Source organism: Phyllostomus discolor, chromosome 7, assembly GCF_004126475.2.
Source record: "Phyllostomus discolor isolate MPI-MPIP mPhyDis1 chromosome 7, mPhyDis1.pri.v3, whole genome shotgun sequence".
Lineage (NCBI taxonomy): Eukaryota > Metazoa > Chordata > Mammalia > Chiroptera > Phyllostomidae > Phyllostomus > Phyllostomus discolor.
This window is the reverse complement of record NC_040909.2, coordinates 37,494,178-37,516,317: the sequence shown is the minus strand read 5'-3', so window position 1 is coordinate 37,516,317 and position 22,140 is coordinate 37,494,178. Positions and strand designations below refer to the sequence as shown.

Here is a 22,140-nt window from a genome sequence, read left to right as displayed (position 1 = left end):
CAGTTCCAATATATACACTTATGTTATTATTTTTTGTTTAGTTACATTGGCTGGTATTTGCAGAACAATATTAAATAATAATGCTGAGTGATAATAATAGATGTTCTTGCTTTTTTCTTTAATAGGACAGTTTCTTTAATAAATACTTAGTGAAAAGTATATCTATAGATGCTGAAAGGGCATTTGGTAAAATTCTATGTGCATTCTTCATAAAATATGAGTATAATCTCATTAAATATTCATAATTTTCTGTTTTTAAACCAGCACATTATTTATTCAAACAGCTAAACGTATAACATATCTACATGTGTATATACAAATTGGTACACACTTTCTTTTCTCCCTTACCCTACTCCTTTTTAATTTTTCAAATACTATTCTCAAATTTTATTTTTATCAAGGCTATATTCATGCATATAAAGAGTAAACTAGTTCTACCAGATTGAAAAATAAAATTCAGTCCTTTTAAGAGAAAACCATTTAGCTCTTTCATCTGATTTATTGAGTATTCCCTTCTTTTTATACTAAGTGCATGTTTTTAGGATCTGGTACCCTTTTGCTATGGCTCTTTTCTGCTTGGGTCTTCTTTATCTCCTTGCCTCCTCCCACACACAGACACCACTCCTGATAAGGCCGTGTTCCCGCTGAGTCTAATCAGTACTTGGTGTCAGTGCTGGTGTTACTCTACATCTTATTTCAACTTTGCTCGGTCCCTTAACTTTCCCACACCCCTCAGTACCATTGCAAATCTTCTCTCTCTCTGAACCTCTGACATCTTCTCCTTAGTTCTTACTTACAAGTGACCTTGCTTCCTGTTTTCCTAAGAAAATTGATGTAAGTAGGAGAACTTTTACAAGCTCTGAGATATGACACATCTTTCCCCCATTCGCCATGCCTCTGCCCTGTCTCGTAAAGACAGATGAGCCATCTGTGCCCCTAACTAATGACTGCATGCCAAAATGAAGAGCCAGGGGTGCAATTAGGAAGCCGTGGAGGAAAATAACATTGCTGTTTTCTCTTTCATTAAACATTTATAACAAGAATTTAGCAAGACTGTATTTTATAATGGATACATTTCAAGTCTTGTCAAGTCCTTTAAAAGTGTGTTTTAGCATTTGATTAAAAAACATTAGTAGTTAAAATTAATAATTATTTTTAAAAATTAACTATTACATAATGAAAATTTTTTTTTGCTTTTTGGTAGAACTTACCTGAGAGAGCATATGGCCCCAGTTGCTGTTTACATGGGCCGCCCTTTGACAGCTTTATTTTCTCTGGAGTAACTTGTCAGCTTCGATTTTCTGTTTCTTCTGGAAGAGTTTGGGTAACATATTCTTCTGGAAAATTATCCATTTTCCCCAGTTCTCAATTTATTTGCCGCAAGCTGAACAAAGTAGCTTTAATGATTTTTGGTTTCTTTTGGTTCTGCAATATTTTTTTCCTTTTATCTTTTCATATGCTGTGTGTTTGTGCTTTCTTCATTTTTTTTCCTTATTAAGTTTGCTAGTAGTTTATCAGCTTATTGTTTTAACAGATGGGTCTTGGGTTTGTTTTTCTTTTCTTTTCTTTTTTACTCGAATGTTTATTATAGCTGAGATACACAAATAATAAGTATATGTAACCTATAACTCTGCTTATACAATCCAAAATGTAGCTGGAGCCTTCTCCCTTCCCCAGCTTAAATGCTTTCCTTCTCTGACATGGAGAAGAGAAATTTGGTATCTATTATTCCCATATGCTTCTTTTTTAAAATAACTTTTTAAAACTTTATTTTCAGAATGAAGGAAAAGAGAAAGAGAGGGAAAGAAACATCAGGCAGTTGCCTCTAGCACGCCCCTAACTGGGCACCCAGCCCGTGACCCAGGCCTGTGCCCTGACAGGGAATCAAACCGGCAACTTTTCGTTTTACAGGCTGGTGCTCAGTCCACTGAGCCACACCAGCCAGGGCTCCCATGTGCTTCTTATATTTTTACTTTTAATTGTATGTCTTTAAGAAATATAAATATTATTTTGCATGCTACAACTTTATGTAAACATAATCACGTTGTGTATATAAATATTTTTAACCTAGTATTACATTTTTAAGGTTCATCCACATTGTGGATATTACTCTATTTTTTTTAATTTAATTTAGTTTTACTTTTAAACCACAGTTTCCTACCCTTCCACACCATTTTCAGATGTACAGCAAAGTGGCCAAAATCAATTACTTAATTGTTATTGCTCTAGTTGTAGTGGGTACTCTGGTACTCTGCCCAGACCTTCCCTTCAGAACTGAACATGCATTCTCCACCCACTCAGCTGACAGCTGGTAGCTGCATCCCTTACTGGGACTTGCTCTTCACCCAAGACACTGTTCTACCCAAGGTTGTGCTCCCTCCCAGAGGAGTGCTGTGAGAGCTGAGTGCTGCAGGGATATAAAATCTACCCAACCAGCCTTCATTTTTTTATACAACTCTGAAGAACATCCCAGTGCTGGAGCTCCATGCATTGTCAGCTGAGGCCCCAGTTGTGACCTCATTGGGCCAGTTTCTCTCCGTTCCCAATTCTGCTTCCCACACTCACTCACAGGTGTGTTTCCTAGTAGCATTCCCTAGGAAACTTCCTGCACTCTATTCCCTCTTTTTCCAAGGAATGCATTTAAGACAGTTGGTATATTCTGCGTTTTTTTTTTTCAGATGGATAACCAGTTGTGTAAGTACCGTCTATCAAGTCAATCAACTCCTATGTGACATAAATACAGTATATTATGTACTTATAGTGGGACATACTATTTGTCATTATGGTGTGTATTATGTTACAGTTACTGTTTCTCTATATGTTTTCTTGGCTCTTTTAAGCATCTCTTTTGATATTTGGGAAGGTTTATATCTTTATTCTAATGGTACTGTTTTTCTTACTTAACATTTGATCAGTTTTAAATGGTATTCTGCCTGAGCAATGTAGCTCAGTTGGTGGAGCGTTGTCCCACGAAGCAAAAGGTTACTGGTCTGATTCCCTCTCCGGGAACTCCCACACCCCTCCGTTTTGGGTTTGGTCCCCAGGCGGGTCAAGTAGGAAAGGCAAGTGATTGATGTTCCTCTCCCACATAGATGTTGCTCTCCCTTTCTTTCTCCCTCCCATTCCCATCTCTAAAAATAAATAAGTAGATTTTTTAAAAGATTTTATTTATTTATTTTTAGAGAGGGAAGCGGGGGGGGGGGGGAGAGAGAGAGAGAAACAGAGAAACATCAATGTGCGGTTGCTGGGGGTTATGGCCTGCAACCCAGGCATGTGCCCTGGCTGGGAATCGAACCTGGGACACTTTGGTTCCCAGCCCGCGCTCAATCCACTGAGCTACGCCAGCCAGGGCAATAAGTAGATTTTTTAAAAAATGGTATCCTTTGACTCGCACCTGTATAACAATCAGTGGTCTTACTCTACTTTCCTCCTTTTCTCTCCTTCCAATTTTTAGTTGTATTCTGTCTACTTTGTGAGAAGATGTAATGTTTATGTATTATTCTTCCCTCCATGACCCCAGTCTTGTTTGAGTTTTACCTCTACAATTCAATGTATGCAATGCTGTCAGCCCTCTTGCAGAATTGTCCCAGGCATACTTTGGTTGGATGAAGCTCATCCTGTAAAAGAGTCCTCAGAAAGGGCACACATCCATAGTGTTCCCTTGAGTTTTGCCATATTCAAAGTGGGTGTTTTACTTTTTAGTTGTATTGATAAAATTGATATATGACATTGTGTGAATTTAAGGTATACAATATCCTGGTTTTATACATGTGTATATTATGAAATGATGACCACAATTAGCTAAACATCCATCACCTGACATATTTAAAAACATTTAAGGGCCCCTTAGCAGCTTTAATATATGTAATATATAAAATATAAAATACTAACTGCAGTCACCATGATGCACACATTACATCCCCACACCATACCTTATTTTTGGAAATTGGTACCTTTGGACCACTTTCACGCAATTCCCTCCCCCCACTTCTGGCAACCACCAATCTGCTGTTTCTCGGTTCAGTTTTTTCAGATTCCATATGTAAGTGAGATCATGTTGTGTTTGTCTTTCTGATTTATTTCATTGAGCATAATGCCCTCAAGGACCACCATGTCACTGGAAAAAGCAGAATTTCCTTTTTATGGCTGGATAATGTTCCATTTTGTGCATATGTTTTTAAATATGTATGTGTTTAAAAAAAAATTCAACCAAGTAAACTTGAAGATCAAATTGGCTTTATTCGTGATTCATGAATTGGCCAGCATCCTATCTAGCAACTAGAAGGGTGCTCTGAGGGGTTGACCAAAGGGCAGGTTTTTATAGGGAGAAGGGTGGGACAAGGAAGCTATTTAGCAAAAGAAAGGATTAGTTTGGGGCCTGGACATCTTTGTTGGGGAGAATAAATGGGAAGAGGCAATGTATAGTAGACTGCCTCTCCTTTCTATGGGGTCAGAGAGGGCCTTTGTGATAGACTACTGGTGTGACCAGGAAATTCCAGACTGGTTGACTAAGGTTATATTTCTGGGGATGAGGTGTTGCAGAATGGCACCTGAAAATTACTTTTGTTAACAAGTGTCACCCCGATAAATAAAAAGGGGAAAAAAAGATTACATTTCTGTGAAAGGTTGAAACTGCTATTAGACTATTAGATCAGGTTGATTAAATCTTGGTTTGGTGTCATGGGCTTTTTAGCATGAGTGACACCATTTTAGGCCTGTGGTTTTTCATATATATGTAAATATATATATGACATCCTCTTCATCCAATCATCTTCAATACACTTAGGTTGTTTCTTCCATGTCTTGGTTATCGTACATGCTGCAGTGACCATGGGGGCGCAGCTCTCTTTTTGATATAGTGAGTTTGTTTCTTTCAGATTTGTTCCCAGAAGTGGAAATGCCGGATTGCGTGGCAGCTCTATATTTAAGGTTTTGAGAAGACTCCATACTGTTTTCCGCAGTGGCCGCACCAGTTGACATTCTCTCGAATGGTGCGCAAGAGTTCCCTTTTTTCCACATCCTCACTAACACTTGTTCGCTCTTATCTTTTTGATGACAGCCATTCTGACAGGTGTGAGATGATATCTCATTTGGTTTCGATTTGCATTTCCCCGGTGATTATTGATGTTGAGCACCTTTTTTTCACATACCCGTTGTACATTCATATGCTTTCTTTGGAAAAATGCCTGTTCCGTTTCCCTATTTTTAATAGGATTGTTTGTGGAGTTTTTGCTGTTCAGTTCTATGTGTTTTTAAAAATATGTTTTGGATATTAACCCCTTATCAGATATATGAATAGTAAATATTTTCCCCATTCAGTAGGTTGCCTTTTCATGTTATTTATGGCTTCCTTTTCTCTGAAAACACTTTTTAATTTTTTTTATTCATTGATTTAGAGAGGAAGGGGAGGGAGGAAAGTATGGGGGAAGGAAGAGAGACATCAATTTGTTGCTCCACTTATGTATGCATTCATTGTTGATTCTTGTATGTGCCCCGACTGGGGATTGAACCCACAGCCTTGGTGCACTGGGACATGTGCAGAAGCTTTTTAGTTTGATGGAGTCTCACTTGTTTATTTTTGCTTTTGTTGTCTTTCCTTTTGGTGTGTCAAATCCAAAAAATCATCACCGATACTGATATCAAAACTCTTTTTTGATGTCCTTAAAACTTGAGGTACAGCTTGGCAGGGTATAATATCCTTGGTTTACATTTTCTAAAGTTCCTTGAAAATTCTGTTCTACCTTTGTCATGCTTATGTGTTATTTTTGAGGCATCTGACGCTGTGTAATTCCTTTGCCTTTGTGAAATATTTTATCTTTCTGCTGGAATGCCCTGGGTTTTGGGGTTTTTTTTTCCCCTTCTTCATAAACACCCTCCTCGGATATACATCACAGTTTATCATTCTGGGTCAATTTTCCTAAGTAGCTGGTAGGCCTTTTCAACATATAGATTCTTTATTTCATTTTCATTCTCTTTATTGTTTTTCTGCTTTTAGGATATTGAAGGTTTTTGTTTGTTTTTTAACTTTTAAAAATATGTTTATTGATTTTAGAGAGCGAAGAAAGGGGAGAGAGAGAGAGAACCATCCATGTGAGAGAGAAATATCAATTGGATCAAACCCGCAACCTAGGTATGTGCCCTGACCTGGAATCAAACCCCCAACCTTTTGGTGAATGGTACTACATTCCAACCAACCGAGCCACACCAGCCAGAGCCATCTTGAGGGTTTTAAGGACTGGGAGTTTAGGGGAGGGCTTAGGGGAGGATCTCAAACTGATATACTAGGGAAGATAGGATTTTGTGATTTACTAGATGGTTGTAAATGGCTTAGCCTTTTAACTGTTTCAGTTTCCTTATTCTACTTCTTGTGGCTCACTAGCCTGTCTCACAACTCCCCAAACTCCATGGCCTCCTTAAATCAAATCATTGTTAGAGGCAGAGGGAGGGGGCTCTGCCCCCAAGGTTCTTTACAGATTCTTAAGGCAAAGGCCAGACAGATTGAAAGAGGGAAATGAGGCAGGTAGGCCCTTCAGCCCCCCATGTCTCACCACCTTTCCCTGAGGCTGGTGGTAAGAGCATTGGCTGAGGGTCAGGCCCAAACCCAGCCCCACCAGGAACGGACCCAGGAGCAGGAGGAGTCAGGTCATACTGGCTTTGTACTGGCTGAGTCCCCATCCTGGGGCTGGCTATAGTCAAATGGGGGAGGAAGGGGAAGAGCCTGGTTTCTGGTGTGGGCAAGGCTCTTCCACACTGACCATGGAGCTAAGGTCCGGAGAAGGATCTGGTTTATAATGCAGCCAAGGTAAACAGAGTCCTGCCTGGGCCTGGGGGACACTCAGTCCTGTCCATGCTGCAGTTGGCACCTGGCCAGGTAGTCAGTGTGAGAATTCCTGGCATGTCTGACAGTCCTTCCTATCCTCAGAGTAGTCCTCAGTCTGGACGGTCATGGTGTGGAAGTGGAACTTTCCCTGTAGGCGGGTGCTGGGTGTCAGCACAGCCTGGGCATCTGCGTCCTGAGCGATGGTGATGTGGACAGACAGCACGGGCTGGGCCACAGTCAGTGCCCAGATATGCAGGCTGTGCAAGGCTTCCCACCCCCTCCGCTGACAGCAACAAGTCCTGAACAGTTGTGAAGTCCATGCCCTTGGGGGTGTCCCTTCCATTAGCACCAGGGTCATCATCTCTCAGGGTGGTCAAGGCTGTCCCCAGGACCAGGATGGAGAAGAGGAAGGTGCAGATGGGGTCTGTGTACTTGTACTCGGGCTTGAAGTGTAAAATATAGGCTACCACCAGGATGCCTAGGCTTTGCAGCAAGCCTCCTATCGCGAATAAAGGCAGCTCGGACACTGGGGTTCTTCTGCTGTTGGCTGGTGTCAGGGCTATGCCATTGGCCAGACTGCTGAAGAGCCAACCCCATTATGATGTTCACGGCCACAGCGCAGCCTGCAGTTATCAGCATGGTCCTCTCCTCAGTCCCCAGAGATCAGCCACTCCACTGCCTGGTACGCCAGTACCCCAGTCACGACACAGATGGACAGCACAGAGAGCAGGGTTCCCAGGATCTCAGCTTGCTGTCAGCTTAAGTTCATGGTCTTGGTGGCTGGCCAGGAGGACATCCAGAAAGAGAAGGGGCTGATGAGCATGCTGGCAAAGCCAGTGAGTAGATGGGCTGCATGATTGCCCAGCTCCGTGCTAGGTACCCACCAATGATTTCCCCAGACATGAACACCAGGCAGATGGCAGCAGCCCGAGAGAGCTGGCGACATGCCCGCTGTTTCTTGGGGTTTCTTGGGGGCTGCAGTGACTGCCAGGACCCTTCTGGGCATGACAGTAATGGTTGCTCTCCACAGCCAGCTCAGTGGATGACAACTCCGAGTCAGGTAGGGACACAGAAATCCAGCCAGCCCCATCCTGTCACGGACATCCGTGTAAGACCAGGCTCCGGGCCTGGCGTCCAACAGATTCTGTTCATCTGTGGCCTTCTTGCGGCCCCGTGTGCCCCACACTGGGTCCAGAGGTTGCTCGCCAGACACTGCGCTGCACGCACCTGTGGGGAGAGCCTGCGTACTTCTCCCATCCCTCCTTGTGCGCCTCATGCTCCACCCTCCGCTCTGAGCACTGAGCGCTTTATCTGGTCCTCCCCACCGGGTATGAAGCAGCCTGCTGCACACCATGTGCAGAAGACCACAGTGAAACAGGAGGGCATGGGTGGCCTCAAAGGATGCCTGGGAGCTGCCCCGGAGCACCTCTCCGCTGTGTCCCTGGGGAGTCTACCTGGCTTGCAATGAAAAGCGTAACCGCCTCTACGAAGTTAGGGCTGAGCGAAGGCTGCACGTGCTCTTCCCGGGGAGATCTGGCAGCGTCCCACCGAGAAGGCCTTGTGTCTTGGTTTGTAGGAATTCACTTTTGATCCCCTAGAGCAGGGATCCCACTGAGAGTGGCTCCTCAGACCACAGTTGTGGCTTCCCCTCCTTTAAGTTTTTATTGAAGTCTCTTGTCCCTGTGTGCCTTATAATTTAGTGTATATTTCACATGTGATTTTGCCTTTTATTTCTTTCTGTAGCTCAGTTTTGTTTAATTTCTTTTTCTGTCCACTTTGGTTCTTAGTTTTGCTATTTCTGACCCAGGGTGTTTTTTTCCCCCATATCTGCAAATTATTGTCTGAGAATATTTAATTCAGTTAGAGGTGTGTGTTACGGTTCTTTCCAACTTCATGGTTGGTTTTGGGGAAGAAAACTATCAACAGGAAAGCTTTCGTGTATTTGTTTTTTGTCTTTGTGCGGTACTTCTGAATGCACGTGGTCTGCTTTTGTTGTTGTTGCATCTGTTCAGCTGGTGGGCAGAGTTCCTAGTTTGAGAGTTCTGTCACTCCTCCCTCTTCTGTTCAGTTCCTTCTATGAACTGGTGGTATTGACGGTGAGGGGTGAGGGAGTGGGGTAAGGATTGGTAGGGCTTGTTTTTACTTTGTTTCCTCGGATCTTTACTTTCCTTCTTTCTTTCCATTTATTGCTTTGTCTCCCAGAGGTATGGTCTGTTGTCTGTCTCTGTGCCTGATTCCCCCTAGGAGCACTTTTTCTGGGAGGCTGCAGCCGGCTGGTCCAGCAGTTTCTAGTCCAACTCAAGGTCTTTAGGGGAGGATCCTTTCTTGCCTCTTCCAGCTTCTAGTGACCCCAGGCATTTCCTGTATTTGCCGCAGCACAGTCCAATCTCTGCCTCCATCTGTCGTCTTGTGCCGACTTCTCTGGTGTCTTTGTGTTTATCTTTTCTCTTCCAGTAAGAACACCAGTCCTACTGGGTTAGGGCACACCCTCATTTCGGAATGGCCTCACCTTAACTTGATTATATCTGTAAAGACCCTATTTCCCAATAAGGTCGCATTCACAGGTTTAGGACTTGAACATACCTTTTTGAGGGGCACAATTCAACCCATAGCACCTATATAAGGACAAAATTTTAAATACCCCTGAAGGGCTTACAAGTAAATTTGAATAAATGAAAATGTATACTTTGTTCTTAGATAAGAAGACTCAATATTTTGAAGATGTGAAACTTATAAATTAAGTTAATTTAGGGAGGATTGGTATGGTCCAAGAAAATCACTGGCAGGAGTTTTGTTTTTGCTCCCCAACCCCCCCCACCCCCCCAGAATGGGAGGTGCATATTACAAAGTTCAAATGAAAAAGTACACAAGTAACACTCTGAAAAAGAACACAATAAAGTTGCAGGCAAATGCCATTTTAAAAACCTATGGAATAAAGACACTTAAGAAGCCTACTGCACTGGGGCGGCTGTGTAGAAATAGCTACTTTGATGTGTGACTGGTTGGAGTGCTAATTTCCTCAGCAGCTGTAGGGGGCAATGTAGCAATATTTCTAAAAATGCATATATCATTAGATGAAACAATTTCATGTGTACAGTTACATATGTATAAGGGTAGTCACTGAAGCATTGTTTATAATAGCAAAAGATTGGAAACCCACATTCTGACCGGAAGGAACTGGTTGAATAATGGTGTAGTCATATAACAGAGCATTAGGCAGCTATAAAGGGGAATGAAGATACTGCCGTTCAGTAAATTGCAGTATAAAGATGTGAAGGTGTGGGAAAAAGTGAAGAAGTTTCCTACCTACTCAACAATAAAGAAAATTTAAATTTAATACAGAAACCAATTTTTTAAAAAACTTTCAGAAAAAGTTTTTAAGTGAAATTAAAAATTTAAAATAAATTAAAAAAGTTAAAATCTGATCCAGTGCTATATGAGTTGTCCTATATGAAATTCTGAAGACTTCTTTTGGTATAATGTTATTCTTTTATATGGTTTATTGTAATAATTGCATGTTTTCTTATACTTTGAGGATATAGTTATTATATCTGAACTCAGATATATTTGGAACTTAGTACAATACATAAGAGCATGTCTGCTAGTTCCTAGGTTGATATTCTGTCATTGCCATTTACACAGTTGGTTAATTGGGCAGATTACTTCACCTGTAAAGCTCAGATTCTCATCTATAAAACATGAATAGTATAGCATACAGGGAGGAACCTAATACATAGAAACAAACACAGGGAGGCTGCCAAACTGAAGAGACAAAAAAACATGGCCTTAATGAAAGGACAGATCACAACTCCAGGAAAGGAGCTAAATGAAATGGAGATAAGCAATTTATCAGATTTCTGGTAGAAATTATGTGAGATCATACACATGAAACACATAGGAAAGTGCCTAAGTAGGTATGTTTCCCAAACTTTGAAACATGTATTTAAAGTTAATAATGTCTCCCATATAAATAAGCCTTTGGACTTCTGGTCAAGATAGCAGCATAGGTAAACACAGCTCACCTCTTCACACAACCACATCAAAATTACAACTAAAATATAGAATGACCATCACTCAGAACCATCAGAAGTCAAGTTGGATGGAAGTCTGACAACTTCAGAATTAAAGAAATCACATCTATCCAGAGTGATAGGAGAGGGGAGATGTGGAATGGGCTGGTCCCACAACCACGTGTAGTGGATGATAATTGAGGGGGGCTGTCTCGGGAGCGAGGAGTCCCAGTCCCACACCAGGCACCCCCAGTCCAAGGATCCAGTGCCAGGAAGATAAGTCCTCATAACTTCTGGCTGAGAAACACAACCAAAGTAGAGTAAGTAGAGAAACTTCTAGAGTCCCAAGAAATTCCCCTTGGAGAACCCACACATGAACTTACTCACATTCAATCCCTCTGAGCTCCAGCACTGGGGTAGCAGCTTGAAAGGCACCAGTAGCATACAGGGAGGAACTGAAGTGTCTGGCATCAAGGTGGGAGCTGGGGGACAGCCTTCTCCCAGACAGAAAGGTAGGCAGAGGCCAATGTCCCTTTTCTGAGCCCTAATCCCCACAGAGCCACAGGGCCAGCAGGTGGGTGCCATATCTGAGACTCCATCAATCTACTAGATAACACTGTTTGCCCTGCCGTGAAGATTCTCTGAGACTCCATACCACCCAACTTACATGCCCACCCAAACTGTTAGCAGTGACTTTTCCATATGAATGGCTGGTCTGGGCTCATGCTTCACAACTTTCTAAATCTTATCAAATAACTAACAGCTGGCCTCAGTAAACCCTCAGCCCCTGAACCTCTTGCTCAGTGGCCCCAGGCCCAGTACTAGCAGCAGTCAGCCTAGATCCATAGTTTGGCTTTGCCTGGGAATCTCCAAGCTGAGCACAAGTAGCAGCCATCTCAGATTGCTTTATAATTCATGTTGGGTGGCCCAAGGGCAGAACACAGGTAGGGGCTGACCTTGGCCTACACCACCCAGGAAGCCCCAGACCCTGCACACCCAGTGGATAGCTAGATACTACAATAGAAAACCACCACCCTGCTGCCACAAAGCTGATCTGCCACAGAGGGTGGAGATTGGTGTTCAGTGGTCACAGCCAGTCCTTGCAGTTGACTGGCCTGGGTAAATCCCTCCCATTGCCCTGACAACAGCAAACAACAGGAGGGTGTACTCAGCTCACACAAAGGGTTGCACCTCAAGTACGCAGCTTGGGTGGTAGGGGAGGCTGTGCCACTGGACCCTGCAGGACACCTACTACCTTAGACCACTCTACCAAGACATGGAGTCAAAGCAGCTCTACCGAATACAATAGAAATAAACACAGGGGAGCTGCCAAAGTGAAGAGACAAAGAAATAGGGCCCTAATGAAAGGACAGAACAAAACTCCAGAAAAAAAGCTAAATGAAATGGAGATAAGCAATCTATCAGATGCATAGTTCAAAACACCGGTTATAAGGATGCTCAAAAAATTTAGTGAGGACCTCAACAGCGTAAAATAGATCTAGTCAGAAATGAAGGATTCACTAATTGAAATAAAGAACAATTTACAGGGAAGCAACAGTAGAGTGGATGAAGCCAAGAATCAAATGAACGATTTGGAACATAAGGAAGCAAAAAACAGCCAATCAGAACAACAAGAAGAACAAAGAATCCAGAAAAACAAGGATAGTGTCAGCAGCTTCTGGCACAACTTCAAGCATTCCAACATTCGCATCATAGGGGCACCAGGAGAAGAGAAAGAGCAAGAAACTGGAAATCTATTTGAAAAAAAAAAATGAAAGAACACTTCCCTAAATTGGTGAAGGAATTAGACATGCAAGTCGAGGAAGCACTGAGAGTCCCAAACAAGATGGATGCAAAGATGCCCACTCCAAGACACATCATAATTAAAGTGCCAAAGGTTAAAGATAAAGATAGGATCTTCAAAGCAGCAAGAGAAAAGCAGTTAAGTTACCTACAGGGGAGTTCCAGTAAGACTGTCAGCTGATTTCTCAAAAGAAACTTGCAGGCTAGAAGGGACTGGCAAGAAATATTTGAAGTGATGCAAAACAGGGACCTACAACCAAGATTGCTCTACTCAGCAAAGACATTATTTATAATCGAAGGGCAGGTAAAGAGCTCCCCAGACAAGAAAAAACTAAAGGAGTTCATCACCACCAAACTATTATTAAATGAAATGTTAAAGGGACTTATTTAAGAAAAAGAAGATCAAAACTATGAACAATAAAATGGCAATAAATACATATCAATAATTGATTCTTAAAAAAACTAAGCAAACAAGAAGAACAGGGACAGAATCATGTACACGGAGAGTGTTTTGATGGTTGCCAGATGGAAGGGGGATGGGGGAGAATGGATGAAGAGGTGAGGGAATTAAGAAGCTCAAATAGGTAGTCACAGAATAGCCACGGGGATGTAAAGTACAGTGTAGGGAATGGAGTAGCCAAAGAGCGTATACGCATGACCCATGAACATGAACAATGCTGTGGGGATTACCTATGGGGGGTGCTTGGTGGAGGAAGGCAAAGGGGGAAAAATTGAGACAAACTGTAATAGCATAATCACTAAAATGTAATTTAAAAATAAAAACAAAAAATATACTGCCTTTGCTGAAATTTAATTTTAGTAGCATTTTTTTCAGCAGCATTAGAAAGTCTACACACTCTGATTCAATGATGTTAATTCTACAAATTTATTTATAATCATACTTGCTTTTCCTTCTTTGTATTTGGATTACAGTTGTACCACTTTAAAAGCCTTTGTGGCCAGAGCTGCTGACTTATGATTGGAAAGGAAAAGGGTTCACATTTTGAGACCATCTGTGGGAGTTACATTGTCTGAAACTGACAAGAGATCATGGCAGATGGTGAGGTCACAGAGATTGACTCTTTGAGCTTGACATAATGTGTTCATGAAGGTGGAAGGAGAAATCCGATTTATTTTTTTAGCCAACAGAAAACTTGGTGACAGGAAGAAGTGCACAATAATTGACTCTGGGTAAAACATAATGCATTGGCGCACATGACCGGCTTATCTTTCAGAATGGCAATTTCTTGAAACATTTGGTGCCATGTTTATTTATTTTCTAGACACTTGATTTAAGTCATATATTTCAAATAATTTGTAGCTTAAAGACAATGTAAAAGAAAGAGAAAAGCTTTAAAAATACTTAGAAATGTATATTTTTAAATTAAAGGGTCATAAACTCTAACTCAAACCTGGTACAGCATCCTTCTTCATTTTTAATTGAATGAAACATATCTCTGTTACAATCCTATTTCCTTCTGTAATATTTATCTTACTGTGAGTTTAAATTACATTTGAAGGTTTTTGCTATTTCTCTCATTCACTGGGGTATCTCCCAAACCTACATTAGTGCCTTATGCATAGCAGGCATTCAGTGTTTGTTGGATGAATAAATAAATGAATGAATGAACTTACAACCGAATCCTGTTAATTTTAGAAGTTTTTCTTAACAATTAAAACCATTTTTGCTGTTTTAAATTGGATTTATGGTGTGGCATTTTTCACTTACACTATGTATGAATTCTGTATTATTTATTTGTGAGTAAGAAACCTTAATTTGTCATGAAATAGCAAACTGCTTTTTTACCCTAACATTGGTTGAGTGCTAACCTTGTGCTAGGCAGTATCTTAATTATTTTTCATGCCTTGACTCATTTAGTTAAGTAGACATACTATTACTGTTTTGCAGATGAAGAAATTGAGACACAGAGACATTAATTTGCTCAAGAAACTCATGCACTTTTGCTCTTTCAAACGTTTTTCATTTAGGTGACATTTAGAGGTTCCAATTTGTGCTAGCTCTGGCGAAAAGATACAAAGGAAATACTAAACAAAATTTTCTTTCATCAGGCTCCTTCATGTGGCTACACAGTATTGTTATTGGTAGCCTATTGTCACAGTGTGCTGAAATAGTAACACTGTTCATTTGTTTTGTTTGCTAGAGTAGCACATGCCACTCAATAACAGTCCTTAGGAAATATAATACAAGATGGAATACAAAATATATTAATGAAGCAGATGCATGGAGACAGGCTTCTGTTGCCATCACACTCATACTCTGGACATGAAAAAATGGGGAAAAGGGCAAAAAGAGTAGGCAAATTTGGTAGCTCCACCCATCAATGTCTGCTTATATTTCATTGGCTGGAATTACATCACATGGTCAGCCTGTCTAAGGGGGAGACTGAGAATGTAGTAATTTTAGTTGGACACATTTCCACCTCCAACTTCTCCTAAGGAAGAAGAGGAAATGATTTTGGGTAGGCAACAATATCTGCTCTAGGTAGATGTAGCAAGTTTCTGAAACATAACAGGTATTTTGGATTGAAAAGACCTTCTTGTCCCAGGTTCTTTGGATGGAAAAGACCTTATCATCTCTGTTATAAATACATTTCAGTCATTCATAAGGTAATCTTGAAAATATTTAAAATTGATTTTTTTGTGTGGTTAGGAGTGGTTAGTGTTTATAAGCCGCAGGGCATTTGGCACATTAACTGGTGGATTTGATGATTTTCACTTTGACTGTATCAAACTTTCTCCTAACATAACCCTAAAAAACTCAGTATGCCTCTTTTCCAGATGAGGACACTGAAGCTCATGGAGCTTCCGTCACTTGGTCAGGGTCACACCAGCTAGTAAGTTTCAGAGCTGAGACTGAGCCTAAGTTTAGAAAAGAAACCATGCCCTTCCACTCTGCAAAACTGCAGCTTTATTTATTACATAGGGCACTTCAAGCAAGGCACTTAGAACCAGTTGTTGTTTTGATTTTTTTCTATTTCATCAGTTCTTGTTTTCTTCTTCTTTTGAGTTCCCACTGATCTTTTTAAACTTAAGTTGGTTGCTTAATGAATGAAAAGAAATATAAATGTACTTCTAAGTTAGCATTTTAGCCACACTTTATAGGTTTTCTTATTTTCATTGTTGTTCAGTTCTAAATATTTCGAATTTCCTTCTTTAATTTGTGGGTTGTTTGAGCGATAGTGTATTTTTATTTTCTAAATATCTGATTTTAACTTTTTTAAAAATGGCTGATTCCTAATTTAATTGATTGTGGTTAGAGACCACAAACTGGTAATATTGCCTCTTTGGAATTTGTTACTACACACAGCATTTGTGATTTTGAATGTAGACAAATTTTGTAAATATGACCTCAGGTATAGAGTTCTGTGTAGATCTGTTATATCACATTTGGTGAAAATAGTAATCTTCAAAATGAAGTACTTCTATTTTAAAAAGCCTTAAATTTCTCTTTGTAACATGTCGTGTGATTTGGTGAATGGGATCTCAGGAATGAGTGCTTTATTATGTATTTCACTTACAACACTGCAGAGGAGATATCAAACAACTGACGAATGTGAAACAGTTCCACTGTAGGGACTTGATTTTCCTATGAGGTCATGATAGACATTGTGAACCAGCCTGCAGTTACAGTCGCAAAGCAAAAATCCTCAAGTGTCTCATTAATGGTTTAATTTTGAAATAATTTTAAAATAAGAGAAAAGTTGTAAAAATAGGGCAATGAACTCTTGAATACCCTTTTCCCAGATTTACCAGTTGTCAACATTTCACCATCTATGCTTCATCATTCCACGTGTGTGTGTGTATATAAGCATATTTTTTCATCATTTGAAAGTAAGTTGCTGCTATCACACACCCGTTCATTCCTAATATTTTGGTATGTTTTTCTAAGGACAGGACGCTCACTTAAAAAAACCCCGTAATACTGTCACTGAACTCAAGGGGTTTGCCACTTGGGGTGTTCTATTCAAGAATGAGACATGGTTGTAGCAAGGTTTTACTTACTTGCACCAAGAAGAGATGGGGTTCACATCCAAAGCTCTGTCTCCCCAAAGAGGCTTAGCCAACACTCATCCATGTTGATTTCTTTGCTGTTGACTACTTTACCCAGTTGAGTTCCTGTCAAGCTCATCCTGTTCACCGCTGCATCGGCAGAATACTGGGCTGCACTTTACCATCTAGACATTTAGCAAGAATAACTTTTAATAAGAACAGCCCAGACCTTGAAATATTTGTCCTACCTAACTGATCAACAGCTGGAAGTACAATATTAAAACAATACTATTATACGGTCCGTGGACTATATTTCGATTTGTCCAATTGCTCCAATAGTGTTCTTTGCAGCAGTTACTTTTCTGGTCTAGAGGCCAGTCCAGGAGCATGGGTTGGATTTAATTTTCATGTGCCTTTAGCCCCTTAAAATTTGGGATGTTTTTCAGGCTTCTTTCATCTCTAATAACACCAACATGTTAGAGAAGTCTAAATTATTTTATGGACTGTTTCTCAATTCTCTGATTTTTTAAAATAATTATATTATGCATTTTGGGCAGAAAACCTTGGAAATGACATTTTATCCACCTCCATGCACTTCAGGAGATGCAGATGTTGGTTTGTCCCGTTGTCTGCGATCATTTGGTGGCTCCGATCACGTTGGCTCAAATGATGCATCTCAGAGTTCCTCACTGTAAAATTCTATTTGATATGTATTTTGTGAGGAGATGTTTTAAAAGTATATAAGTATAATTTTTCTCACCAATTCTCATCCACTAGTTTTAGTATCTATTGATGATTCTAGCCTAAACCTTTATAGAAAACCATAAATTGGAAGTTCTCTACATCATTCCTTTATACAGGGAGTGGCAAAAAGGTAGGTTTACAGTTTTGAGTACACAAAACACAGTTTCTTCTTGTATTATTTATTATTATATTTTCCATACAAATAACTGTAAGCCTACTTTTGCCCCACTCTGTATTAGTTGGCATTGTATTACAAGAAGGCCTTTCTCTTTCTCCTCATTATTTGTTCATATCAGTATGGTCTCCTGGAATATTATTTCATTTGGGGGTTTATAGTTTGTTATATTTGTTACTATCAATATGTACTTTGGGCCCTGGCTGGTATAGCTCAGTGGATTGAGCATGGGCTGTAAACCAAAGGGTCGCCAGTTCGATTCCCAGTCAGGGCTCATGCCTGGGTTGCAGGCCAGGTCCCTAGTGTGGGCCATGTGAGAGGCCACCACACACTGATGTTTCTCTCCCTTTCTTTCTTCCTCCCCTCCCTTCTCTCTAAAAATAAATAAAATATTTAAAATATATATATACTTTGGTGTTTACTATCCAGTTGTAGGCCCTTTAAGCTGCTTCCTGTATACATTTGATACAGGTCCATTATTTCTTGAGCCCTTCCTTACTTTAGGTACAGTAATAGGTTCTAGGTTTATCTCGCACATTTCCCACCCCGGCCCTGGAACTGGCTGTTTTTCCAAGAAGCCCTGATGTCTCCTTCAGTGGGTTATCTGAAGCAGCATAATATAATATTTCAAAGCCCAGGCTCTGTCACTTGTTAGCTGAGTTGATTTAGTCAAAGTATTTAGCCTCACTAAACCCCAATTTTTATCTGGGAAATGAGGATTAAAATGGTACATATCTTGTAGTTTTGTTGTGAGGAGTAACTTAGATAATTCACTTAAGGAACAATGCATGTCACATAGTATATATGACATAAATGTTGCCTATTATTATTATTATTACATTATTCCTTCTTTTCTTCTTTTTTAACAGGATGTATTTTAAAGAATTATTGAAGATGAAACACTTTATTTTCTTTTTTTAATGGCTTTAGAGAATTTTAAATTGAATACAATTTGACATGACGGCAAAAAATGTAAGTATTTGTAAATTTTTTAATGTGTTTTTAAAGTGAGTTGTACTTTTTCCCTCAGGTCTTTTATTCACCACTCAGATTAATCAAATTCAGTTTACTGGTATTAGTTCAAAATTGTCTTTGTTCATGCAAAGAGTGAGACAGTGAACTCCAACCCTATTGAATGCAGTACGCTAATGGGCATGGGAGCGTTCTTAAAAATTGCTGCTAAATGGCTCCTCCTCAACAGCTGCACCGTAGCTATCTCCAGACAGTCCCCCCACCCCCACCGCTCCTTTGTTGGGTACTGTAATAAATTTGTTTTGGTACGTGCTGGAGAGTTTCTTGCCCTTACTGTTTTCTTTGGTTCAATTTTTTTTTTCACTCAGGGAAATGCATATACTCAGAAGTCATTCAGACCTTGCTCTCCCCCATGGCATTGATTCTTGACATTACATTAGACCTTAGATGTTTTGAAGAGGTTGCTCATTTTTTGTTGTTGTTGTTGTTCAAAATTGTCATTTCTGGATCCACTTTCTTTGAAGTTACACCCTTATTGTCACTCTGTATCAATGGATTTGTTTCCAGTTAATGGTAAAGGATTATGCCAGGATTATTATGTTGGAATCTTGATTGCAGGTTACAGAAACTACCTTAGACTACCTTAAACAAAAAGAGAATTTATTATAAAAATACAAGGATGTCTCCAGGAACTTGAATCTACCAGGAATTGAGGCAGTGTTTCATTTCCATTAATCATTTCTGCTTTTCTCTGTGCATCTGCCTCATTACTCTGTCTCTCTGCAAATCTTCCTCAGTTCTCCAGTCAGCATCTCAGTCACCGTGTTATAGAACCAGCCTGTTCAGAGAGAGTGGAGTGTGAAGGGAGGGGCAGAGGCAGCCTGACAGATTCTCAGCTCCAGTTTCAGGCTCCTTGGGAAGGACTTGGCCTTGCTCAAGTCTGAGATCCACTAGTGATTTAGTTAGTTGTCATCAGGAGAGGCAAACATGATATTGAGTAAAAAGTTCTTCTTATGAGCCAGACAAATAGTTCTAAATACTACCATTAAACATCTAAAGAATAGCAGTAAGAAATAAACTCTTATACTTTTCTCTGTTTTTTTAAAAAATATATTTATTTATTTTTAGAGAGAGGAAGAAAGGGAGAAAGAGAGGGAGAGAAACATTAACGTGTGGTTGCTTCTCACACGTCCCCACCTGGGGGATTGATCCGCAACCCAGGCATGTGCCCCGACTGGGAATCAAACCTGCAACCCTTTGGTTCACAGACTGGCACTCAGTCCACTGAGCCACACCAGCCAGGGCTGTTTTGCTATTATTAATCTTGCTTTTAGCATGCACTACTGGCTCTAAGCCAGATATTTTGCTTCATTAACATTTAGTTAATTTTGCTGGGATAAATTACCAGGAATAGTTCACTGTCATCTAGGACTCTTATGTATATTTATTAAAGTGTCATTTGGGGAAAAGAAGAGAAATTTTAGTCTTCGTATTGGGAATTTTCTTACAGGATATTACCTTGATTTTCTCTCCTTTAGAAAGAAGGAGGATGTGAAACTTATCCTGAGCAACAAAATGGTTAACACTTAAATAGCAAAAGTAAATTTTGGCTTAAAATGTACCTTGAATCAAATACAATCTTCCTAGCCATGTGCACAGTTTGCTGGTTAAAAGTTGTTTCCCGAAAGTAACATGAAGCATCTGAAATTACCAGTGCTAATTATACCACATTTATGTTGTGTATATCTTTGGATGAAAACAATGACCAACATGTTTTACCCACGTGTGGTGGATAAAAATTCAGGAGGGATATCTCAGGAGCAGAGTCCCAGCCCCACACCAGGCCCCCCAGCCAGGGTTCCAGTGCCAGGAAGAAAAGTCCCCACAATTTCTGGCTGCAACTACCAGCAGGGATTGAGACAATGGAACAAAACGCTAGAGTCCCAAGCAGTTCCCCTTAGAGAAGCCACAAATGAACTTACTCAGATTTACTCCCACTGAGCTCCAACACTGGGGTAACAGCTTGAAAGGCACCAGTGGTATACAGGGAGAAACTGAAGTGTCTGGCATCAAGATGAAAGCTGGGGGACAGCTTTCTCCCAGAGAAAGGCGGGCACAGCCACAGAGCCCGCAGGCAGGCGCCCTATCTGAGACTCCATCAACCTGGCTGAAACGGTTTGCCCTGCCCTGATGATCCCATGAGACTCCCACCCAATTTACAGCTGTTAAAAGTGGATTTTCCATATGAATGACTAGAGTTGGCTCATGCTTCACAGCTTCCTAAATCCCTTCAAACAAGCAATAGCTGGCCTTAGTGAGCCCCCAGCCCCCATACCTCTTACAAAGCGGCCCCAGGCCTGGCACTAGCAGCAGCCAGCACAGATTCACAATTTGGCTTCCACTGGGAATCTCCAAGCCAAGCACAAGTAGCAGCCATCTCAGGTTGCTCTATAGCTCAGGAAGGGTGGCCCCAGGCAAAATACAGATGGGGGCTGATCTTAGCTGCACCACCAGGGAAACCCAGAGCCTGCACACCCAGTAGACAGTGATAAGCCACATTGGAGCACCACCACCCTGCCCCTGCACAGCTGATCCTCCACGGAGGGTAGAGGTTGGTGGTCAGTGGTCACAGCCAGTCCTTGCAGCTGACTGGCCTCCCATTGACCTGCCAATAGCAACCAAGGCTCAACTACAAGAGGAAGGGGTACTCAGCTTACACAGAGGGTGCACCTCAAGTACCCAGTTTGGGTGATAGGGGAGGCTGTGCCACTGGACCCTGCAGGACACCTACTACATTAGACCATGCTACCAAGACGGGGAGTCGTAGCACCTCTACCTAATACATAGAAACAAACACAGTGAGGTGGCCAAAATGAGGAGGCAAAGAAACATGACCCAAATGAAAGAACAGAACAAAACGCCAGAAAAAAAAAAAAACTAAACAAATGGAGATAAGTAATCTACCAGATGCAGAGTTCAAAACACCGGTTATAAGGATGCTCAGAGAACTTAGTGAAGATCTCAACAGCATAAAAAAGATCCAGTCAGAAACGAAAGATACACACTAATTGAAATAAAGAACAATTTAGGGAAACAACATTAGATTGGGTGAAGCCGAGAATCAAATCAATGATATGGAACATAAGGAAGCAAAAAACAGCCAATCAGAACAGCAAGAAGAAAAAAGAATCTGGGGGGAAAAAAAAGGATAGTGTCAGCAGCTTCTGGCACAATTTCAAGCATTCCAACATTCACATCATAGGGACACCAGGAGAAGAGAAAGAGCAAGAAACTGGAAATCTATTTGAAAAAAAAAATGAAAGAACACTTCCCTAAATTGGAGAAGAAATTAGACATGCAAGTCGAGGAAGCACTGAGAGTCCCAAACAAGATGGATGCAAAGATGCCCACTCCAAGACACATCATAATTAAAATGCCCAAGGATAAAGATAAAATCTTTTTTTTAAGATTTTATTTATTTATTTTTACAGAAAAGGGAAGGGAGAGAGAAATAGAAGGAGAGAAATATCAATGTGTGGTTGCATGTCATGTGTCACCTACTAGGGACCTGGCCTGCAACCCAGGCATGTGCCCTGACTGGGAAC

General features: G+C 40.8%; 1 protein-coding gene and 1 pseudogene across 4 annotated transcripts in view; one reads left to right on the top strand and one right to left on the bottom strand.

The window, feature by feature from the left end:
- Window positions 1-6,101: 6,101 nt before the first annotated feature.
- LOC114501326 lies at window positions 6,102-8,579 on the bottom strand (annotated as a pseudogene).
- TFDP2 (transcription factor Dp-2) overlaps window positions 6,113-22,140 on the top strand; it is a 132,756-nt gene continuing 116,728 nt past the window's right edge. For 3 of the 4 annotated variants that reach the window (XM_036030740.1, XM_028518273.2, XM_028518272.2), the window contains exons 1-2: window positions 6,113-6,130; window positions 18,433-18,535. In XM_036030740.1, coding sequence (XP_035886633.1) covers window positions 18,521-18,535 — 15 coding nt within the window. In that variant the 5' untranslated portion in view covers window positions 6,113-6,130; window positions 18,433-18,520. Of the gene's footprint in view, window positions 6,131-18,432; window positions 18,536-22,140 lie in introns of those variants that run through there. The other variant, XM_036030741.1, reaches the window with a different exon arrangement.